Consider the following 21,960-nt stretch of genomic DNA (forward strand, 5'->3'; position numbering starts at 1 on the left):
TAACAAATGTATTCTTAATCTCATAATGCTATTCATATCTGGAGTGCATACCGTTTTTATTGGAAAGATCTTGGCGGCGAACATCCAGAGGACAAGCCTAATTTGTCAATATCATTATTTCCATATGGTGACAAACAACCTCCGGGTACTGTCCTGTGCGGTTATTATGTATGCGAATGGTGTCGTGTCACCTTCCATTACATGGTCAATCGTGAGGATGTAAGTTCGCTATCATTGTCTATGTTGCAATTTTTATGTTATATTGTTGCTCATCACATTACTCTTAGCACCGATTGCTTTTTGCTTTCATTGCAGGTTCCTAAATCTAAGATCAATGCTGAATGGTTAGAAAGAGATATGGTTTCCACCGGCGTGGCTAAGGTTGTAAGAGACTTGCTTTACTTTATGCGCCGTGAAGTTCTTCATCAACAAGGGCTATTCTACAATGTAAATGGAAATTTGCAAAAATTCCCAGAACTAAGTTTGTACACAATATCACACAGTGTTTAGGTCTTTAGTTAGGAACTTTAGATGTTTAGTTGTCTATGGAACTTTGAGATGTTGAGTTGTTATGCAACTTGATGTGTATAAATCTGTGTATGATGGAACTTGATATATATGTGGATGAATCTGTGTATGGAACCTGCTATAGAACTTGTTTGAATCTGTGTATGGAATCTTTGTATGATGAATATGTGTATGGAATATGTGTTTGAATCTGTGTTTGAATCTGTTATTAATTTTGTTTCTGTATATGAATCTGGAATCTAAATATGAATCTGGAATCTGCATATTGAAATACAGTCGGACTTATAATTAAAACCGCTTGTGATGTGTGCTAACACAGGCGGTTCTTTTAAACCGGACCGCCTGTGATGTGTGTCTATCACAGGCGGTTTTTGATTGACCGCCTGTGATGTTGTTTTACATCACAGGCGGTGCACCACAAGCGGTTCCTGGAACCGCCTGTGTAGAGGCTAACCGGACCGCCTGTACAGAGGATCCCTGTAGTAGTGGTTACCATGCACCTGCCAACGTCGCCAAATACTCTGGGGAATTGAACCTTGGCATGTGTCTTGAGGTCTATCGGCTTGTGTGCTAGGTCGACATCATGGACAATGACTACTTCATCATCCACAATCTATCCTTGTTCCTGGCTGATTTGGCCTGGGCTTGGCTAGAGCACTTGAGGATCGTATCCATAGCTAGGCTAACCTTGTTATAATCTTTGTCAGGAATATTTAGGGTACATATGCATGCCCTTGAAATCCATGGGACTTCAAGAACTGTCAGCAGAAGTCTAGGAAATCCCTCTAAGATTACATCTGGTGTTTCTCCTGACAGTGCAACAAGCTATCCAGTCTTACTGATGCCAACATCATTAATGCCTTCATCTCTAGGACCACCAATGAGGGCTTGGTCAACAATCTAGGACACAAAGGCCTCCAAACCACCAAGGAACTCCTCGATATCGCCACCAACCATGCATCTGGAGAAGATGTCGTGGGGGTGATCTTCGACCACTCCAAGGGCAAGGCCAAGCGGGATGATGACACCGACAAAGGTGCCTCAAACCAGCGCGCTGGTCGCTGCCACCGATCCCGAGGAGAAGAAGGTCCCTAGGTAGAAGGGGACGACCACTTCGAGGAAATGCTCGAAGCACCCTGCCCAAATCGTTGGTATGCTATCAAGTATGCATACAAAGAGGTTCCTAGGCAAAAAGAGGGTGCCCAAATAAGGACTCCAGGGCCACCAGTGGACGGCGCCGCTGACAAGGAGGACCCTCCTTCCCCCGGTGAAATCAGGTGCCTCATGATCATTGGTGGCCATTGTAACACCCCAAAATCCTAATTCTAGGATCTAGGAAAAATTCTTCCAAGTTGTGTTTCCTAATAAGGATTAAATAAAAAGTCCTCATATAATTTTTTAATTATAAATTTAGGACTATTTTCTAAAATGTTTAAGTTAAAGTGTCTCTTAATAAATATATTGGAAATTACTTTAAAATAATTTATGTGTGTGCACTACATATTTGAAGCATTTGTCAAAATGGATAAAGCAGTTAATATAAAAATATTTGTAAATATGACTTTCATTGCATGCTGGATATTTTTGGTTGTTTCGTACTAATTTGAAAATTCAAGTTTGTGAATTGAAATAGAAAATAAAACTAAAAATAGAAAAACAAAAACAAAAAAGAACAGACCTGTGGTCAGGCCACCCCTCCTGAGCCCAGCCAAGCCCTACCATTTTTCTCGGCCCACTCCCCCTCTCTTTTCGTCGCACAGGCTGAATGGACGACCCACTTATCTCTTCCCTTTTTTTCCACCGTGCCCGATTTATTACCATGAGTCCGAGACGATATCTAGCGCCAACATCGCCGGGATCATTTCCCTAACCCTTATCCCATCTAGATAGGAGCCCTTGGGTATATAAAACTGGGCCCCTCACCTCCTATCCTTCATAGCACCAGAGCATTGAGTCATCTTGTGAGAAGCCGAGTGCCACCATCGCGGAGCCGAGAGAGGGAGAGAGATGACCATCGTCGTAGAGATCGAGCAGGGCAGCGGATTAGTCCTCGGGTAGGAGTATAGGAGTGTCGCCAAGCTTCGTGGATCGTGTTCGCAACCTAGATGGACGAGATGGAGCACCAGAGTTCCACGATTTTTTCGTCGGTGATGCGATAATGCCCTGGAGCCGCGCCTCTCCATGGACACAGTGCTCCATCCTCGAATCTTATGTGAGACACCATACACAGTGTTCATAATATTCATTGTATCATGTAGCACATAGTCGATTTTAGTTTGGAGGTATGAGTGCGTTGGGCGCGCCAAACTTCAGCGGGCCGCCACCACTATCCAAGGCCTTAGCCGACCTCGGTGTAGCCGGAGAGAGAGACAAAGGTGGAGAGATCACAATGGTCGTGGATCGGTTAATGGACAAATGAGATTAGAGTTACAACATACCTCTTCACACGTTTAATCGTGGTCGTTGATACCCGGATGAGAGGTCTCGGATGCATGTTGGTTCATAGGGCATCAATCTAACATGCGACGCTGAGATTAGATTGGACGGATCTGGTTGGCAGATACCCCTTTGGCCGTGGAGATTTGCTAAAGAACCCATGCACTTTTATAAAATAAACCCGCAGTCCACCTCTATTCAAAAGAAATTACCAGGGAGTCCTAAAATTTATACCTTAGACCATCGGTAGTATAGTATCCAACGTCCATTAATTCCAGAATAATAATAATATTAAATCTAATGTGAATTTCTAGTATAGAAATAATTCCGAGAACTTAGAAAATCCATAACTAATTCATTTTAACTTCGATTTTAGTAGCTCTCGAACCTACATAGTCGTGTAAACTCATATAATATTATTACGTTGTTTGTTTACATGTTTGGTGTAATGTTATTTTTTTCTCTATTTTTTGTCTATCTGTATGTATTGCTGTGAATAGAAGCGAGGTTACGAGAAACCTACATGGAGAAGTATATGGAGTTCATCAAAAAGGCAAGTTGTGTCCTTGATCACATCCTTTGACCTAAAAATATTTATGATTCTGTTCTCATCACTGCACAATTAGGTTAACTTGATGGGACCTAATAGGTTACCTAGTCTTGTTTACCCTACACCTTGCATATAAATGAATTATTGGGTAGTCTTGCTATTGCTCTACCTAGTTTTGAGATTAATGTTACATATGAATTATGATCATGCCTTTTTACTATTGTTGGATTTATTATTATGCATGGTAATATCATTTTGTCAATTGGAATATGGAGCAAGCACCCGAGACAATAGTGCTACCACAAGGGTGGAATGGGACGCCCTTGGTCAATTAATTAGGAAAGCTAGTGCGTGAGAATCCTTTCCTGAAAGGGGCAAGTGGGGAGTGAGTTGTTGTAGGTATAGGGAGGTTCTCGGCTAATCATGTCGTGATGGCTTTTCGGACGAGGGATTCCTATACCTCCCCTTCTGTCTGAAATCGTAACGGGTTTTCTAGTGCTAGTGGAATTTTGGAAAGGCCTCGTAGTGACACCCTGCCTCGCCTCCTTAGAGGTGTATGGGATTCATGACACCGTGGAAGATGGGTATCATGACTTGTGGGTAAAGATGCACAACCTCTGCAGAGTGTAAAACTGGTATATCAGTCGTGCTCATGGTCATGAGCGGCTCGAACCCTCACATGAGTAACTTATGGAATTTAATTTAACTTGACATGCATTGCACTGTGGGGTTTCTTTTGTGATCTATTATTTAGTTGGAATGATATTTACCTACACTTAGTAATTGCTAATAAAATTTTGACTAACAAAGTTAAAAGTTGTGCTCAGCCTTATTCATTGGTAAGCCTTGCACTACACTTTTCCCCACACTTGCTGAGTGATGACCATATAAGAGCTCATCGTTGCTATAATCACACCAGGTCAAGAGCAGGTACCGCCGAAGGAAGATTGCTATGATGAGTTTAGAGAGGTTTAGGTCGTCGTCTCCTAGTCAACTATGGTTGTAGAGGATCGTTGTCATCATATGGTGTATTTTATTTAGTTATTTTGTACAGAAACTCCATTGTGTAATAAAGATTATGATATTGATTTTTGTACACTGAGTCATCATATATGTGAGACTTCATCCTAGCATACATGTGAGATGCATCTGAATTTATCCTTAAATCCAGGTGTGACAGAAGTGGTATCAGAGTAATATTGACTAGAGGATGTAACCTAGATAGATCTGGTCAAACACTCACATACTTTCCTATGCTACTCTGATTCTTTCTAAAACTTCCCTTGGACTTTTCTCATCTACTGTTTCTTTTCTCCGATTATTCATATATCTTATCTTCTAAAGACAAAAGATGATTTCACACTTTGCAATCTTGTACATATTATTCCCCTAGGAGATAGGAGTCCCAATTTTAGGAGTAAATTTTTTTATTTCGCTAGAAAATTATATGCTTGAATGTTTGTTCTTATGCTAAATGCTTGATTTGCATCTTTGTTTGAGTGTAATGTGTTGTGGAGTTATGCCCACAATAACATCTTTATAAATATATGCACATATATAAAAATCTAATCTAATCTACTTAACCCACCCTAGAGGCACCACCATGATATAAGGTAATCTAATTAGGTCCAAAATAATATGATCTAATCTAATTTAATTAGATCCAACCTCATCTAATCCAATCTAATCTGAATTCTATCTAATCTAATATAATCTAGTCTAATCTAATCTAATCTAATCTAATATCATCTAATTTGATATGAATCTCTTATCTCATATGTTTCATTATCTTGTACCTATCTGAAGATTAGAAGTATTTAAATCGTATTAGTTGTCGGTGTTTAGTCCCAACTGTGCACTATGAGGTAACCAACATGGTGCTTTTGGAAGGACGACGATGTTGATCTCAACTCGATAGTACATGCAGGAGCACGTTGAAATGCAAAAGAATTATACAGGTTCGGTCCGTCTGGATGTGTAATACCCTATGTCCTATGTGTGCTGAGTATTGAGTTTTCTTGGAGTTCGCAGATTAGAGATGGTTCATGGGTGGCGGGGGATAAGATCTCCTATTAGTCTACTAGTGGGTGTGATGGCGAAAGAGAGGAATGAATTTTGTAGGGGTACCTCCACAGCCTTATATAGCCAGCTAGAGAGATATCCCTTTACAGATCGTGAAAACTTATCTGAACCTATCTACTTTTGCTATTCTTGCACGCCAACTCTTTCTATGGTTGCTTCCCTCTGAGTTTTGTTCTGAACGAACCGCCATCCGATCGCATGCAGGGCATGAATTCAGAGTTCTATTGGCCCCTCTGCAATATATGCGCATGGATAGCGTTCTTGCGCCGTACTCTTTGGCATCCTTCCCGCTGAGCGTGTTATCCCTTTTAGTAGTATTTGTTTCTCCTTAAGGTTGGCCCAATAGTACACCCTGGTGGGCGACTTATCAGGAGTCCATTTAGGTGGCCCATGGAACGTATCCTTGTTACGATGACCCATGGGATATCTATCTCCCACAAGCCCCCGAGGATCAAGCTAATTTCTTAGGGTAATTGGCTCGAGACTCCAAGAATGAACTATGTTACTCGATCAAATTTCTTTGAGGTACAACCCCCGAGTTTTGAGCTGATTTGAGTATCAATCAACCCGAAGGTCGTGTTGAGTCATTGCCCATTTCTTTCGGGGCCACACTTTGCTCGCTTTGAATGACTTGTTTGGCTTTTATCTGGCTTTTGGTCATTCAAGTGAATTTCTCTTCTTCCTCCTCTTTCTGCTTATATATGTTCATGTGGTGGTGTTGACAATGCACCCATCAAGGTGGAGATTACAAACACAAGGTTGACTTGACCCTTGTGGTTCGGGTTGATGATGAGTGATTGTCAATGGGTAGCACTCTGGAGTAGTTATTGGACTCACAAGAGTGTGAGATTATGTATGTCCAACCATGTCGATCGACTTGTCGTGTGCAGGTGTGGAGCATAGGGACGATGGTCGACGATGAAGGTGAAGGTCATGCGGATTTGTGCTGATGGACCAGGAGTGGTGAAGGACGAGCACTGGGACTTGACCGAGGGTCTGGAGTCACCGAGTGACCAGCTGTGGTGGCTAACTCCTGGGACACGCACTCACGCAAGGATGTGGCGGTGCGAACCATGTTGCCGGTGTGGTCGAGGATTGGCGAGACACGTGTCCAAGATGTGGGGGACGAGCACGCGGTGCGATAGTCACAGTGGTTTGGTGGTTGAGCCTCAAAACCACCTTGCAACGGATGGCGTGTTTTACTGAGTTTGGGCCTCAAAACTCGGCGACGGCGGTTCCAGAGGGAACCGGTGGTGGCACTTCGTGTCACAGCGAAGGGTGCGTCAACGCGAAGCATCTTCGTGTGGATCATGTGGTCGTCAGATCAAAAACCTAAGAGTAGGTCTATTTTGCCCCTAGGGGAGTGGATAGACTCTATGTAAATAGGGGTAGTTTAGGAAATAGAAATAACCCTCTATAAATAAAGGGGAGGGCTCGTTAGTTTAGGGTGTGTTTGGTTTGGCTTTTGGCTTTGGCTTTTGCCCCCTAAAAGCCAAACCAAAGGGCTGGATTCAGAAAGCAGCTTTTTATAAAAGCTGGCTTTCTCGCAGTGCAAAACTGAAAGCACCCTAGACCTGCTTTTATTGGCTTACGGATAGAACTGTGAAAACATATATCGAAGAACTTTTAACGACTTTTAGTGATTTCCACTAAACGGTTTTTAGCTTTTTAACAACTCACAGCCCACAACAACTTTTCCACTGCTCACAGCCCACAACAACTTTTTTCACAGCCATAACCCAACCAAATAGACCCTTAGGATCTCTTGGTTGCCATTTGTTTGGAGCACTCAATTTAGAAGTCCTACTTTTCTCTCCAGGCAGTCACCAATTAAGCCGAGGGATCCATAATGATTTTGCAACTGTCGATTGTGTTTGTGATCTTCAAGTTTAATCCGAGGAAGGGTCACCTGTATGACCCACATGTTTTGGTCACTTCTCAATCTCAGTTTTTTATCCTAGCTAAAATTCTATGTTCTTGGTTTCTCCCTTCTCCTTGTCTTGTGCATTTGTGGAGAACCTTTGAGTTCTTGCGAGATGGGTGTTGTTGGGGATTGTTTTGGGTGGAGATAGACTCTTTGGATCACTGTGTATGCCCTTACGGTACAGTTCTTGGTCGTGACCCAAGTTGATTCTAATTTGAGTTCGTTTTGACAAAACCCCATCTCTCTAGGGTTTTTTGATCTGCGCTTCGATTTTTTGTTTGATCAGGTTCATACTTCACCAGTAAACATCTTCTACCCCGCACAAACTTTTTGTGAAGTTTGAGAATTTTTTGGGCATTTTTCAGTGCCTGGCACTGCTGCCTGTGTGCGTGGCACTACCGGACATAAGACCGGCACTGCCGCCCTAACGTTCTGGAGCTTTTGACTCTGTTATTTTCCAGGAAGTTAGGTGTACATTTATTAGGGTGTTTAGTGCACACAAACGACACGGGTCTGTGTTGCACTACGACATGTTGTTTTGAGTCCCTAGAGGGCTTCTGGGTTGAACTTTGGGATCAAAGTCACGTGCTTGCAAGTCTATAATTTTTAGTGGCTCCGATTCACCCCCCAGTGGTTGCCTCACTAGTCCTACACATTATCATGGTAGCGCCTCAGTGTTTCCTGGTATATGACCGATTCAATGACTATGTTCAACTGTTCTTCTAGCACGTCAATCTCTTCAAGTCGGGTTGCTTCCGCTTCTACAATGTCTTTAAAAGTTAGCATGGGTGCTCCGAATGCCAAGTCTACAGGTAACACTGCCTCTGATCCACATACCATGAAGAAAGGTGTGTTTCCTTATAGTGCTCGACTGGGTTGAGTTCGGAGGCTCCAAACTACATAAGGCAACTCTCTGATCCACTTTCCTGTGAGATTCTCATTTTTGTCAAATATTTACTTCTTGAGTGCTTCTAGAATCATTCCATTTGCTCTTCCCACCTGTCCATTGACACTTGGGTGTGTCACCGAGGCTCTTAAGTATATATGTCCACCAAGCCCAAAGCCTGAAGCACGTTTTTTTGGCCTAGTATGAGCCTGACCTGACCCGCTTAATACGGGCCCAGCCTAGCCCCTGACAAAGAATCAAGCACGGCGTGCTGGCCCAACACGATCCGTTTAGCACTTGGCCCGTTTTTTGAACTAAAACGTGCTTTTCGGTCGTTAAACCTGCTTTTTCTGTGCTTACAGGCCGACTCGGCTCGTTTAAGCCCGTAGCGTGCTGGGCTCGTTTAGGAAAACAAGCCCGCAGGCATGTCAAGCTCGTCCTGGTATTCTAACCGTGCCTGGCGGACCGAGCCCAAACCGGGCCGGACTTCATGGGGCCCGTGCCGGCCAGGGCTGGGCGGCCTGTTTGAACATCACTATAGTTAAGCTGCATGCATTTCATTCATAGAAGTTGAAGAACTCTGCGCTCGTGAAGTTAGATCCTAGGTCTATGATGATGTTGTTTGGTATCACGAACCTAAAAATTATCTCCTGGACGAACTCTACTGCCTTGGCTGAGGTCAAAGAGGCTATTGGATTGTAATCTATCCACTTTGTGAACTTGTTGATGGACACTAGTACGTGTGTAAACCCTCCTTGAGCTTTTCTGAACGGTCCAATCATATCTAGCCCCTGGCATGCAAAGGGCCAGGAGACTAGGATAGTGTGTAGAGTTTGCGTCGGTAAATGTTGTTGCTTATCCAGGAACTGACAAGCCTCACATTTCTAAACTAAGTCGACTGCATCTTTTTTTGTTGTTGGCCAATAGAAACCTGCTCTAAACGCTTTCCCAACCAATGTTCTTGATGCTACATGAACTCCACATTGTCCATCATGGATCTCTTCCAATAAGTTCCTGTCTGTGTTTGTATCAATGTACTTCATGAAAACACCTATTGTTGGGGGGCTGCTTCATCGCCGAAGGTCTTGAGAGAAGAAACACCTTCGGAAGGCCAGAACACAATACTGAAGCTACCAGTCAGGGAGCTTCGTAGCGTATCTCCTGATACACCAACTTAAAGACGAAATGACCAACTGGCCCATGATAACCTGTGTTATGATTGTAACCATTTGTAAAGGGCATGAATGTAATTTCTCACAGGCTGCGTCATGTGCCTATAAATAGATGAATAGTACCCCGTACTGTTCACACTTTTCTCGCATCTTACTCTTGCCTTGGTCTTCTGTCAAGCTCAAGGTACAAATGTCATTTGATATTGTTTTCATGTATTCAAGATTAGTTCAATAATAAATGTTTATGCTGTTATATTATTATTTATATTATTTTCCTGTGTTTTATAAGCTTCATCCTTTGGTTATACATGTCAAATTTATGAAGGTATGTCATTTATAACCTTCGTCCGAAGATCGTTATATCCTAAGGGAAATAATGCTTCGAAGGACGAAGGGCATTAACATTTAACATTTTGTGTTGCCTTGTTCTTAATTCATAGCATTTGAGAACAAGTCCCCAACACCTATGACTCCCCTTTTGTACAAGGTGTCACCTATAATTGTGTAGTAGGTTGTCCGTCTTGCAGCACGTTTGGCGACTGCTTTGTCAGCTGGTTCTTCTTCATTTTTATATACTAGATGACCGGTGCCTTCTAATCTCTAGGGTCTTGTTCTGCAGGTGGTATCATCTGTTCTATTGCCTTGCACTCTTCTCTGATGTCTAGTACAACGCTGTGTTGTTGTATCTCCTACACAAAGACATCTAGTGGTGCCTAGGCCCGACTTGAACATAGATTGGATAGCGCGTCTGCGGCCATGTTACAATCTCTTTCCACATAGTGGAACTCTAGCCCTTCAAATTATCCTTGATCTTCCTGACGGATGCACAATAATTGTTCATGGAGTCTGTGGAATAATCCCAGTCCTTGTTGACCTGACTTATTACTACTAGAGAATCTCCGTATACCATTAGCCTTTTACACTAAGTGAAGCAACAATGTTGAGCCCGTGTATCAGTGCTTCATATTCTGCAGTGTTGTTGGAGACAGGAAACTTGAGTTGCAGTGCATATTTGAGTTTATCTCCTTTTAGGACAATAAAGAGGATGTATGTCCTGGCTCCATGCGGTTTTAGTGACCCATCAAAGTACATCTTCCATACTTCCATTAGCTTGGGGTTTTTGGGACCTGTTACTCAGTCCATTCTGATACAAAATCCATAAGTGCATGGGTCTTGATGGTCGTGTGTGGCCAGAACTCTATGTCATGAGCCCCTAGCTCACATGCCTACTTGGCGGTTCTCCCTACTGCTTCTCTATTGTGGAGTATGTCGCCTATCGGGAAACTCGTCACCACTATGACTTTGTGGTCATCAAAATAGTGGCACAGTTTTCGCATGGTGAGGAGCACCACGTACAACAACTTCTAGACTTGGGGATATCTGACCTTGGACAGCCCGAGGACTTCGCTGATGAAGTATACATGATGATGAATCGGGTGTACGTGTCCTTCTTCCTTTCGCTCGACTACTAATGTGTTGCTTACCACTTGAGTCGTGCATGAGATGTACAAGAACATATCTTTAGTTGACTGATCGACGGTGGCCCAATTAGGCAGTCTTTAGGACTAGTGGGGTTGTTAATAATCTTTTTAGAGCCTCAAATGCTACCTGGCCTCAGGAGTCCACTAGAACTTGTCCACCTAGAAATGCATGCCTCTTTCCCCGAGCCATGAAATGAAATGACTCAGCGTCGCCATGCAACTGGTGAGCTTCTAGACCTTCTTCTACGATTGTGGTGGCTCCATTTGCAGGACGGCTTAAATCTTCTCAGGGTTGGCCTCAATTCCTCGGTAGCTAATGAAAAACCGAGTAGTTGTCTAGCAGGCACCCCAAACACACACTTATCGGGGTTAAGTTTCCAACGGTAGCACCTCAGACTACTAAAAACTTGTTGGAGGTCATCAATGAAGTTCTCGAGGTCCTTTGTCTTGATCACAACATCGTCGACATAGGCCTCCACATGCTTGCCCTAGTGGTCGGCTAAGCATGTTTGGCGGGCCCCACTGTAGGTCGCCCCAACATTCTTGAGGCCAAACATCATAGATGTATAACAAAATGCCCCAAAGGGTGTGATGAACGTTGTCTTCTCCTGGTCCTCCTCCGCTAGACTGATCTGGTGATATCTCGAGTAACAGTCTAGGAAGGAGAGCATGGAGCAACCTACGATGGAGTCGACTACTTGATCTATTCTAGGGAGCCCAAAGGGGTCCTTAGGGCAGTGTTCGTTAAGATCGATATAGTTGACGCACATGCGCTAATCAAATTTATTCTTTTTAGTACAATAATAGGGTTCGCAAGCCACATGGGATGCGTTACTTCTCTAATGAAACCTGCAACTACTAAACGAGTTAACTCGGCTCGTATGGCTTCTCCTTTGTCGAGCATAAAGCGGCGCAACTTCTGTCGGATTGGCTTTTCTTGAGGATACACCTTCAGTTTGTGCTCGTCCAGCTCCCTAGGGATGACATGCATATCTACGGGTTGCCATGCAAACACATACTGGTTGTTCTGCAGGAAACAGTCAAGCATGTCTTCCTATTTAGCGGTGAGGATGGAGCTAATGATCGTAGTGTTGCGTTCATCCGAGAAGCCAAGGTTGGCTTTCTTGGTTTCTTCAATCGTCTGCATGGTAGTGGACGATGTTGCTCCTTTCATCGGGATCGTGAGGCCATCCCTAGGCGATGTGTTGGTGTTCGGTAGTTATCGGGGACTCTGAAGGTTACCGTCATGAAGAGTTGCCCTAGTGGGTATTCTCCTTTAGTCGGAACGATGTCGAAGAACATGTGTCTGACTTAATGAGGTCAGTAGTCGAGATCCTGAGGGCCTGGAGCATCCTAGGGAAGGTGACATTGATGCTGCTACTACTATCCTCTATAACTTTCTTGACTTGGCTCTTGTGGATCACGGGGTCGACAAGTAGAGGATACTTGTCGGGGTGATCAAAGTTGAGCCACTGATCGGCTCGCTGAAAGTGACCGGGTGCTCCGACCATTGATATGGCATCGGATCACTATGTGTAGCCACTAGGAACTAATGATCGGTTAGCTTCTGCCGCCTCTTGTTTTCCTGAGATCCATGGCTTCCAAAGATGATGTTGACTTTTCTATCAATGCGAGGGAAAGCATGGCCACTGCTCTCTTGTCGCTGAAGTGGCTGATCCCGGGATGGGGGCCCTGTTCCCCTCGCGGCGGTGGTAGCCAAAGTGGTTGAAATGGTCGGTCGATGTTGTCCGAGTTCTTGAAGTCTCTGCAGTTATGCACGATGTGGTGCATCTCCTTATGGTACGAACACTAGCCATCGAGGATTTTGTCCAGTGTTCGTACGTTGTTCCCTCACAGTGCTCCGCAAGCTCGGGGTGTCGGAGGTCCCATGTCATGTACTTCATCTCTTAGCCTCTTGTCCTAGCGCTTGTCTGGCGGCTGGTTCCCATCCTTCTTCGACGCTTGGGGTGTAGGCTTCGGCTGACCGATGAGGCCCAACACCCATTCATCGGCAGTGATGTAGATGTCCGCTTCTTGGAAGAGCTATTCTAAGGTGGTCGGGCCTACTGGAGGATGGCCCGAACGAAGGCCAAGTCATTGGATCTACGATAGAAGTCTTCGATCGCGGCTGCCACGACGACGTCAGGGATTCGGTTCCTCATGGTCTAGAAATGCTTTAAGATCGAGCGGAGGGACTCATCACTCTAGCGTTTGATGGATTTGAGGTCTCATGTCTGCGCCAGTTTATCAAAAAGGGATTGAAAATTCGTGATGAACCAGTGGCAGAACTCGGTCTAGTCGTTGATGTAGTGGCAGGGAGATGTCGGAGCCATTGGAACATGTCATGTCCGAGCACGATTGGCAGGTTTGTTGTCATGACATCCTCTGTTGCCCTAGCTACTTGGGTGGCAGTGGTGTAGATGGCTAACCAGTCACCGAAGTCTTGCTTGGGCTCGTGCTTGTCAATGTTCGAGACCTTGATGTTGGGCGGCCACTGGATCGCCCAGAGCCTGGGGAGAGGGATGAGACTCTATATGTCTTTCGGGCCTCATGGCGGTCCTCCCAAGCGTGGTCGTGATGGTGGTCCCTTGACAGAGACTGATGTCATGGGTCCTGCAGCCTTTCTCGAGCCGCCCGGCCCAGCGCAAGTCTGCTCGTTGAGGCTGTTGTGGATTTTGTTCTTGTAGCGCGGCAGCACACCGATGCACCATGGTTCTGATCGTACTCCTCCCGTTGCCTTATCTCGCTTTCATGTCGCCAATCGCGTGAAGCATTCATGTTGCTTTGCGCGTCTCGCCGACTGCTGATGACGTAGCGCATGTCAGGCTCCGGACCGTCAGAACTTTAGCTATTTTCAGCCAATCTTCACCAAACTTGTTGGGATGTCTTTTGTAGCTTCCCTACAACTTAGAAAAACATAGTTAACACTTAATCCAATTGACTAACTGTAGGAAACATACATTTTCTCCAAGGTTTTTCTAGGTTTTGCGATATGGCTCATTTGATGTCCAAAATACACTTTTCTTGCAGAAATTAGTTAGTAGCCAAAACAAAGTGCTAGAAACATTGAATAGGGTATGTGCAACTTATTCAAACACTTAAACCATATGTTCATGTTTATTTGCCTAAAGTTGCTGTTTTGCCCCTCCATTTTAGCTCATATGGACTTGATCTCTTCAACTTGCCTATTATGGACCTGTGCACATGCTCATATCAAGGTGGTTAGTCCAATGTGGTGTGCTAAACACTTAATCACCAAAACCGGTAGAAATGGCCCTATGGCACATTTCCCTTTAACCAAGCACTGCCATTTTCGGCCCACTCCCCGTCTCTTCTCACAACACGGGCTGAATGGTCGGACCACTTCGCTCTTGCATTTTATTTTTCTACTATGCCCGATTTCTTATGTGAATGACATGTGGGACCCCACGGGTCTTCTTAAACCACGAGTCCGAGGCGACATCCAGCGCCTGCATCACCGAGATTGTTTTCCCGATCCTTATCCCATCTGGATAGGACCCTTTGGGGTATATAAAATTGCCCCCTCGCACCTCATATCCTCCATAGCACCGGAGCATTGATCCATATTGCAAGAAGCCGAGTGCCACCATTGTAGATCTGAGAGAGGGAGAGAGATGACCACCGCCGTAGAGATTGAGCATGGCGATAGATTAGTCCTCGGGTAGGAGTCCGAGAGCGTTGCCAAGTTTCGTGGATCCTGTCTGCAACCTAGATGGACAAGATGGAGCACTAGAGCTCAACAAATTTCTCGCTAGTGACGCACTGACGCTGTAGAGCCCCGTCTATCCGTGGACAGAGTTCTCTGTGCCTCGGATCTCAGGTGACACCCTCCACGGTGTTTGCAATACTCACTACATCATGTAGCACCTAGTTGATTTTAGTTTGGGGGCACCAGTGCGCTAGGCATGCCGCACTTCAATGGACCACCGCTGCAGGCTGAGGCTATGGTCGGCCTGGGTATAGCCGGAGAGAGAGAGAGAGAGGTGGAGAGATCATAATGGTCATGGATCGGCTAATGGACGAATGAGATTAGATTTACAACATACCCCTTCACACGTGGTCGTTGATACCTGGATGAGCGGTCTCAGTAGCATACCTATTCATAGGGGCATCAATCTAATCTAGGACACTAAGATCAAATCGAACAGATCTGATTGGTCGATACCCTTCGGTCGTGGAGATTTGTTAAACCCCTACACTTTTATAAAATAAACCTGTAGTCCACCTTTATTCAAAAGGAATTACCAAGGAGTCCTAAAATTTATACCTTAGACCTTGGGTAGTATGAATATAGTATGGAATTCCATTAATTCTAGAATAATAATAAAGTTAAATCTAACGTGAATTTCTAGTATATAAATAATTCCGAGAACTTAGAAAATCCATAACTAGTTCATTTTAACTCCGATTTTAGTAGCTCTCGAACCTACAGACTCATGCCAACACGTAGAATATTATTATGTCATTTGTTTACATGTTTGGTGCAATGTTATTTTTTATCTATGCTTTGTCTATCTGTATGTATTGTTGTGAATAGAAGCGAGGTTACGTGGAACCTACTTGGAGAAGTATCTGGAGTTCATCAAAAAGGCAAGTTGTGTCCTTGATCGCATTCTTTGGCCTAACCATATTTATAATTTTGTTCTCACCGCTGCACAGTTAGGTCAACTTGATGGGACCTAATAGGTTACCTAGTGTTGTTTACCCTACACTTTGCATATAAATGAATTATTAGGTACTCTTGCTATTGATCTACCTTATTTTGGGATTAATGCTACATATGAATTATGATCATGCCTTATTACTATTGTTGTATTTATTATTATGCATGATAAGATCATTTTGTCAATTGGAACATGGAGTAACCACCCGAGACAACAGTGCTACCACAAGGGTGGAATGGGACGCCCTTGGTCAATTAATTTGGAAAGCTAGTGTGTGAGAATCCTTTCTTGAAAGGGCAAGCAGGGAGTGAGTTGCTACAGACATACAGAGGTTCACCTCCGCCTTCTGCCTAAAACCATAGCAGGTTTTCTCATGCTAGTGGAACTTTGGAAAGGCCTCGTAGTGACACCCTATCTCGCCTCCTCAGAAGAGGTGTATGGTATTCATGACCCCATGGTAGATGGGTATCACGACTTGTGGGTAAAGATGTGCAACCTTAGAGTGTAAAACTGGTATATCAGCATTGTATTGTCGGATTTCATTTGTGATCTTTTATTTAATTGGGATCGTATTTACTTATACTTAGTAATAGCTAATAAAATTTTGACCAGCAAAGTTAAAAGCTATGCTCAACCTTAGCCTTATATCTTGGTAAGCCTTACACTACACTTTTCCCCATACTTGTTGAGTGATGACCGTATGGGAGCTCACCCTTGCTATAATCACACCAGGTCAAGAGCAGGTACCGTCGGAGGAAGATTGCTATGATGAGTTCTAGAAGTCTAGGTCGTTGTCTCCTAGTCAACTAGGGTCATGGAGGATTGTTATCGTCCTATGGTGTATTTTAGTTAGTTATTTTGTATAGAAACTCTATTATGTAATAAAGATTGTGACATTGATCTCTGTACACTGAGTTATCATATGTGTGAGACATGATCCTAACACACATGTGAGATGTATCTGGATTTGTCCTTAAATCTAGCTGTGACAGCCTTGACTATTATCCCACCAATAGGCAGCAAAACCTCGAGCAGTGAGAGGTGTTCTAGGTAGAGCTAACCACTCCAGCTTTTCTTAATTGGTCTGACCATGCCATCACTTTGATTTCTTTGACCACCCCGACTACGTCCCACGATTGGGGCGCTACCCGCTTGTTGTCGACCGAATCATTGACACGACGTGGCTCACCAAGGTGTTGATGGATGGGGCAACGACATCAACATCATCTATGCCTACACACTCAACGCCACAGGCGCCAGTCAAGACCGAATCTAATAGACTAGGGCCCATTCTTTGACATCGTGTCACAGAAGTAGGCCACCCCACTTGGGTAGATCGGCCTGCCCGTCACCTTCGAAACTCCCACCAGCTTCAGGACAGAGGTCGTCACCTTCAAAGCGGTAAGGTTCTGCGGGTCTGTAACACCCTAATTTTTGAAGCAACAAATTTTTTTAAGATTTAGTTTAATTTGTTAAGATTAGAGTGGTTTAGAATCACAAATTACAATTTTAAATATTTTTATAACTCAATTAAAACAACCATAAGGTTCAGCCAAGAAGGGCAAATAAGAAAACAAACAAGAAACAGAACAAAGAGACAAGAGATACACGATTTTTCCCATGGTTCAGCCAAGCCTGAAATGCTTCCCTACATCCACGTTGGAGTTAGCCAATCTAGCTTGGAGTCTATTTGAACTTCTTCCACTAGCTGCTTAGGTTTTATCACCAGTGTGATAAACCAAGTCTTCCACTATATCGAGATTGGTTACATAGAGCCTAGGCTGTCACAATTGTTGGTAGTTCTTTGGTAGAGTAACAATACCACCACTTAGGGATGAAAACGGGACGGATACAGCCGAATACAGGGTCATCCTGTATACTACCCTAATGTATTTCTTTCGGATACGGGACCGGATATGGGTAGTTAAAATTCGGGACAGATACGGGACAAGACCGGGTAATAATCTGAACGAGTAAGAAATGGATAACGGATACTACTCGAGTAGGTTCCGGATAGTTGTCGAGTAGTTTGTCCCGATGATATTAATTGTCGAACCATCCAACAAACACATAAATTAAGCAATACATAATCATGTATATGATAGATCAAATGTAGGAAAGGAAACTGATAAAATTGACATCATGCAGTTCAAAGTTACTAATCACAAGGACATTGTAGAACCAACACCACAATATTAAAAATTCATAAAATATTATAGTTTCACTCAAAAATTTGCAAATAAGTTACAAAAACTAATAAACATTTTATACGAAGATAACTCAAGTCCTCATATGAAAATGATAAAGTAAATTACTGATTATGTTGAAACTTGGATACTTGCAGTGAATTCACATGTAACTCATACAAATAAGTGAAAGTGAAATGGAAGAAACGTGTGCATCTTATAGATCTTATGATCCAAACATTTTTTATGATTATATATGGGCATATGTTGTGCTTCCGTAAAATTTCACGATTTTTTGAGGCTATTTATGTATTATTAATTTATTGTCGTAGAAAATCATCAAAATATAATTAAATCCATGAAATATTGTAGTGTCGACCAAAAATTGTAAATAAGTTACCAATACTAATAAATAGTCTATAAAAAGATAACATTAAATTCCCACATGGACATAACCTCAAGCCCCCCACATAAAAATGATAAAGTCTATTAATTTGATATAATTTTGGACATTATTTCAATTATTTTGGTCTAAAGATGTGTTAAAAAATGATGTACTACAAAGTTATAGATCTCTTCGAGCTCTACAATTTTCATATAAACTTTATCTTCATCCGATTTCATATGTACAATTTATGATTTTATAACTATATTATGCAGAAAAAGAAAAAAACGGGTACCTGAATTCCGGTACCCATATCCGACCCAAATATCTGGGTATTTACCGGGTAGTCCTCTGTCACACCCGGTTCCAGGGGGTAGAACCGAGCGCATACCATATGTGTGCCAAGATCCATTTCCACACATATGTTGACGTCACAAGTGTAATATATCAAAAGACAATGCAATAAAGGCGTAAAGAGAGTAGAATACTTTATTACATCATCTGAATCATTGTATCTTTAACAAGTATCACATCAAAGTAAAGCAGAATTTAAATAACAGGGGCAATCTCCCACAGGAAGATGACCGACGTATCGTTAGACTTAGAATTCGTCGTTGTTAAAATCTCCATCAAAGTCTCCAGCATCACCCTCTGATCAAAATATTAGCAAGGGTGAGCTCACTTATGGTCGGGGCTCAGCAAGTGGGGGGAAAATTAATGCAGGTATAACAAGGTGAGGCTAATGTTGAACAGTAGACATTTTAGTTGGTCAACATTTTAGTAACAACACCTGTCTTACTAATAAGTATGAATCCTAAGTATCCCAATTAAACAAAGGAATATGAGTATAACAAAAACACTTATGCCCCGTTTGGATCATTGGAATTGAATTCCATTCTAATAATAGTAATTTAGGCATATATCAATTAAGCTAATTCACTTTTATACAAAATATATTTGTATATTATTATTAGCAAGGTATCAGAGATATTTATGTGCTACATTTTTACTATAGAGGAGTGAGACGAAGAGTGTCATGTAAGTTATAGAGTAGAAACAAATTCTACTGATGTATAAAATCATTTCCTATCCTCCACCCTATGAATTTGAGATAGGCTTATTTCTGAACTTTGGAAAGTGGTGGAATGCCAAATTCCAAACTAAATAAGTTACTTTATTGAGTGAATTCCATTTCCTTTAAAATGAAGGAATCCAAACGCCCCGTTAAGTGAAACCACTTAAGCGAACAATTGGCAGATCATCGGATCTCAGTTTATTTCCATCTTCAAGTTCAATTATCATGTGAGGAGTACAGGTCGCTCTTAACCGGGAGCACGACTGATATATCAGTTTTACACTTTGCAGAGGTGGTACAACTTTACCCACAAGCCATGTATCTCATCTAGCCCGGGTTGATCGGACCCTTAAACACTACCGAGGTGAATGGCTAGGGATCCATTATGAGGCTTTCACAAAATACACTTAATACAAAGCAACCCGCTAAGGTTTCTAAAGCCGATGGTGGTGACCCCCTGGGTGAGGTACCTTAGCCAATAATACGTCCCCATGTTAACATGGGCTGCCAACACCACCGCTCCCCCTCTTGCCCATATTTCAGGTAAGGTTGCCAGGCACTAAGCATATAAAGCTAATTACCAAAGCCAGAGCCATGATAGCACTCGTGGTTACACTGTTATCCTGGGTGGTCACTCCATGTTCCAATTAATATGAAATAATGTTGTTTTAACCCTCAGATTAATGTCATAATTGCCAATTTCATTATTGGAACATTAATATCAATTAATAATGAGTGACATAAAAGTTATTAAGTGGAGGCGGTAGCACAAGTTTGCAAAGCTTAATAATTTCCCAGGGTAAACAAGGAATATAGTTGGTAAATCTAGGAAATCTTTAGTTAGGTAAAACCCATTAAATTATGCAGTATATTAAAAAGTAAACATTATTTTATGCAATGATTGGGTACAAAAAGAATATGCAGAGGGAGAATCCACTTGCCTTTCCCAAAAGAGTCATGTGGGTCGTCCTCAAACAAATTCGGTTCTTCTACCACACAATCAGCTTCTAATAGAGTTGCACATTGCATATACAAAAATAAAACATACACCAATAAACATACACCATTCAAACACAATGGAACATACATTATACAAATCACGTTTATCAAAGGAAGACATCCAACAATAAAACTTCATTCGTAACTATAATGTAAATCAAATCGTAAATTTAGCTTACTAATTATTTCATTTTATTCATTTTTGGATAAACCAATGATGTATATAACATGGACTAAATTAAATGAAATGACTAATCAGGTCTAAATAACTAATTAAGAATATTTGAGATATAAATTTAATTAACCATCTATGAGAAAAGATAATTAATCTATTAATTACTTTAATTTTATTTTAGGAATAAATGATCCAATTCACTAATAAGGAACTTATGTTCAATAATATAAACTATTATTTAAAAAAATCAAGCATTACTTGACCTATTTTAATATTTTACACAACTCTAATACATTTTGCTAACATTACTTACGTACGTACATATATTTGAATAAAAACACTAATTTACATTTTATAATCAAGGATGTGATTATTTATCTACCATTTTAGTAAAAAAAATATGGCCTGCAATTTCTTTTTAATTCTTTATTTAGAAACACTACGCTTAGACCATTATACAAATTAACTTAAATATGGGAATTGATAAAAAAACTATTAACCAAAATTGTTCGTCATGTATCCATGAAACTAACATACAACTTCATTCTATTTGAACTGAAATACTCAACTAATAAGGAAGCTCCTACACAGGTCGATACACGATTATTTACAAATTCTAGGGGTACGTCACAAAACAACCTTATTCTACTTCGAATGCTTCTCTGTTGTTCACGGTGAACAAAAGCAATAGGTCGATAATGGGCAGATGGCTTTCCAATGACGAAGAGATGAAGAAAGGTGGGGAAATGGTGGAGGGAAATGCGGCAAACCTACCGGAGCTCTCGAACGGTGGCGATGAACAGAGGACGGCACAAAGGAAGGTTGATAGAAGCACTGCCTCGGCTTCGGGGCGTCCTCTCCGGCGGCAAACGGCGTCGGCAGCTCCGATCGGTGTTATACGACAACGTCGACTGCAACGCAACGGTGGGGATCTAGTGGCGGGGCAAAAAGGGTCGCTGGCAAGAGGACCAACACAGTTGTGACGAGCAGAGATAAATTTCGATGAGCGGTCGTACGAACAGAGATTAACAAGAAGGTTGGAAGAACGGTGTGAGGGAGTGCAGAAGGGGATGCTGCCTTTTATAGGAGAGGAGAGGGGAAGGAGAGGAGTCGGGGCTGCAGACTTCACGCGGTCCCGTGGCCATTGCTGCACCATAAATCCAGAGAAACACATGCCATGAAGCTCCATTAATGGTAGACGTTACGACGGACGAACGACTGAGTGGCGGTGGTTTCGGGCTACTGCATGTCTGGCATGACAGCGGCATGGCTTGGGCGCGCGTGTGGCTGGGCACTGGTGCTCGGCGCTGCTAGGCGTAGCTCGGTCAAATCAGCAAGGCTGCAGTGTTTCTGATGTATTCGTTAGCTGATTTGAGGAAGAAGATAGCACTTACAC

General features: G+C 42.5%; 1 protein-coding gene across 1 annotated transcript; it reads right to left on the bottom strand.

Moving 5' to 3' along the window:
* Positions 1–18,916: 18,916 nt before the first annotated feature.
* On the bottom strand, positions 18,917–21,753 carry LOC109945276 (uncharacterized). The gene is made up of 4 exons (XM_020551122.1): positions 21,581–21,753; positions 21,339–21,496; positions 20,332–20,397; positions 18,917–18,966 (listed from the first exon to the last, which is right to left on the bottom strand). Exons 1-4 carry the CDS (start codon positions 21,751–21,753, stop codon positions 18,917–18,919), a joined length of 447 nt encoding a protein of 148 aa, XP_020406711.1.
* Between the last annotated feature and the right edge of the window lie 207 nt (positions 21,754–21,960).

The sequence above is a fragment of the Zea mays genome, chromosome 3, assembly GCF_902167145.1.
Source record: "Zea mays cultivar B73 chromosome 3, Zm-B73-REFERENCE-NAM-5.0, whole genome shotgun sequence".
Lineage (NCBI taxonomy): Eukaryota > Viridiplantae > Streptophyta > Magnoliopsida > Poales > Poaceae > Zea > Zea mays.

Bases quoted from the DNA above. Each gene is read 5' to 3' on its own strand.
- LOC109945276 (XM_020551122.1), bottom strand. From the start codon at position 21,753: ATGGAGCTTCATGGCATGTGTTTCTCTGGATTTATGGTGCAGCAATGG. The intron at 21,497-21,580 runs GTACGACCGCTC...CCCCGCCACTAG, and splicing joins CTTCTTGTTAATCTCTGTTC to ATCCCCACCGTTGCGTTGCA. The intron at 20,398-21,338 runs GTAGGTTTGCCG...CAACTCTATTAG, and splicing joins GCCACCGTTCGAGAGCTCCG to AAGCTGATTGTGTGGTAGAA.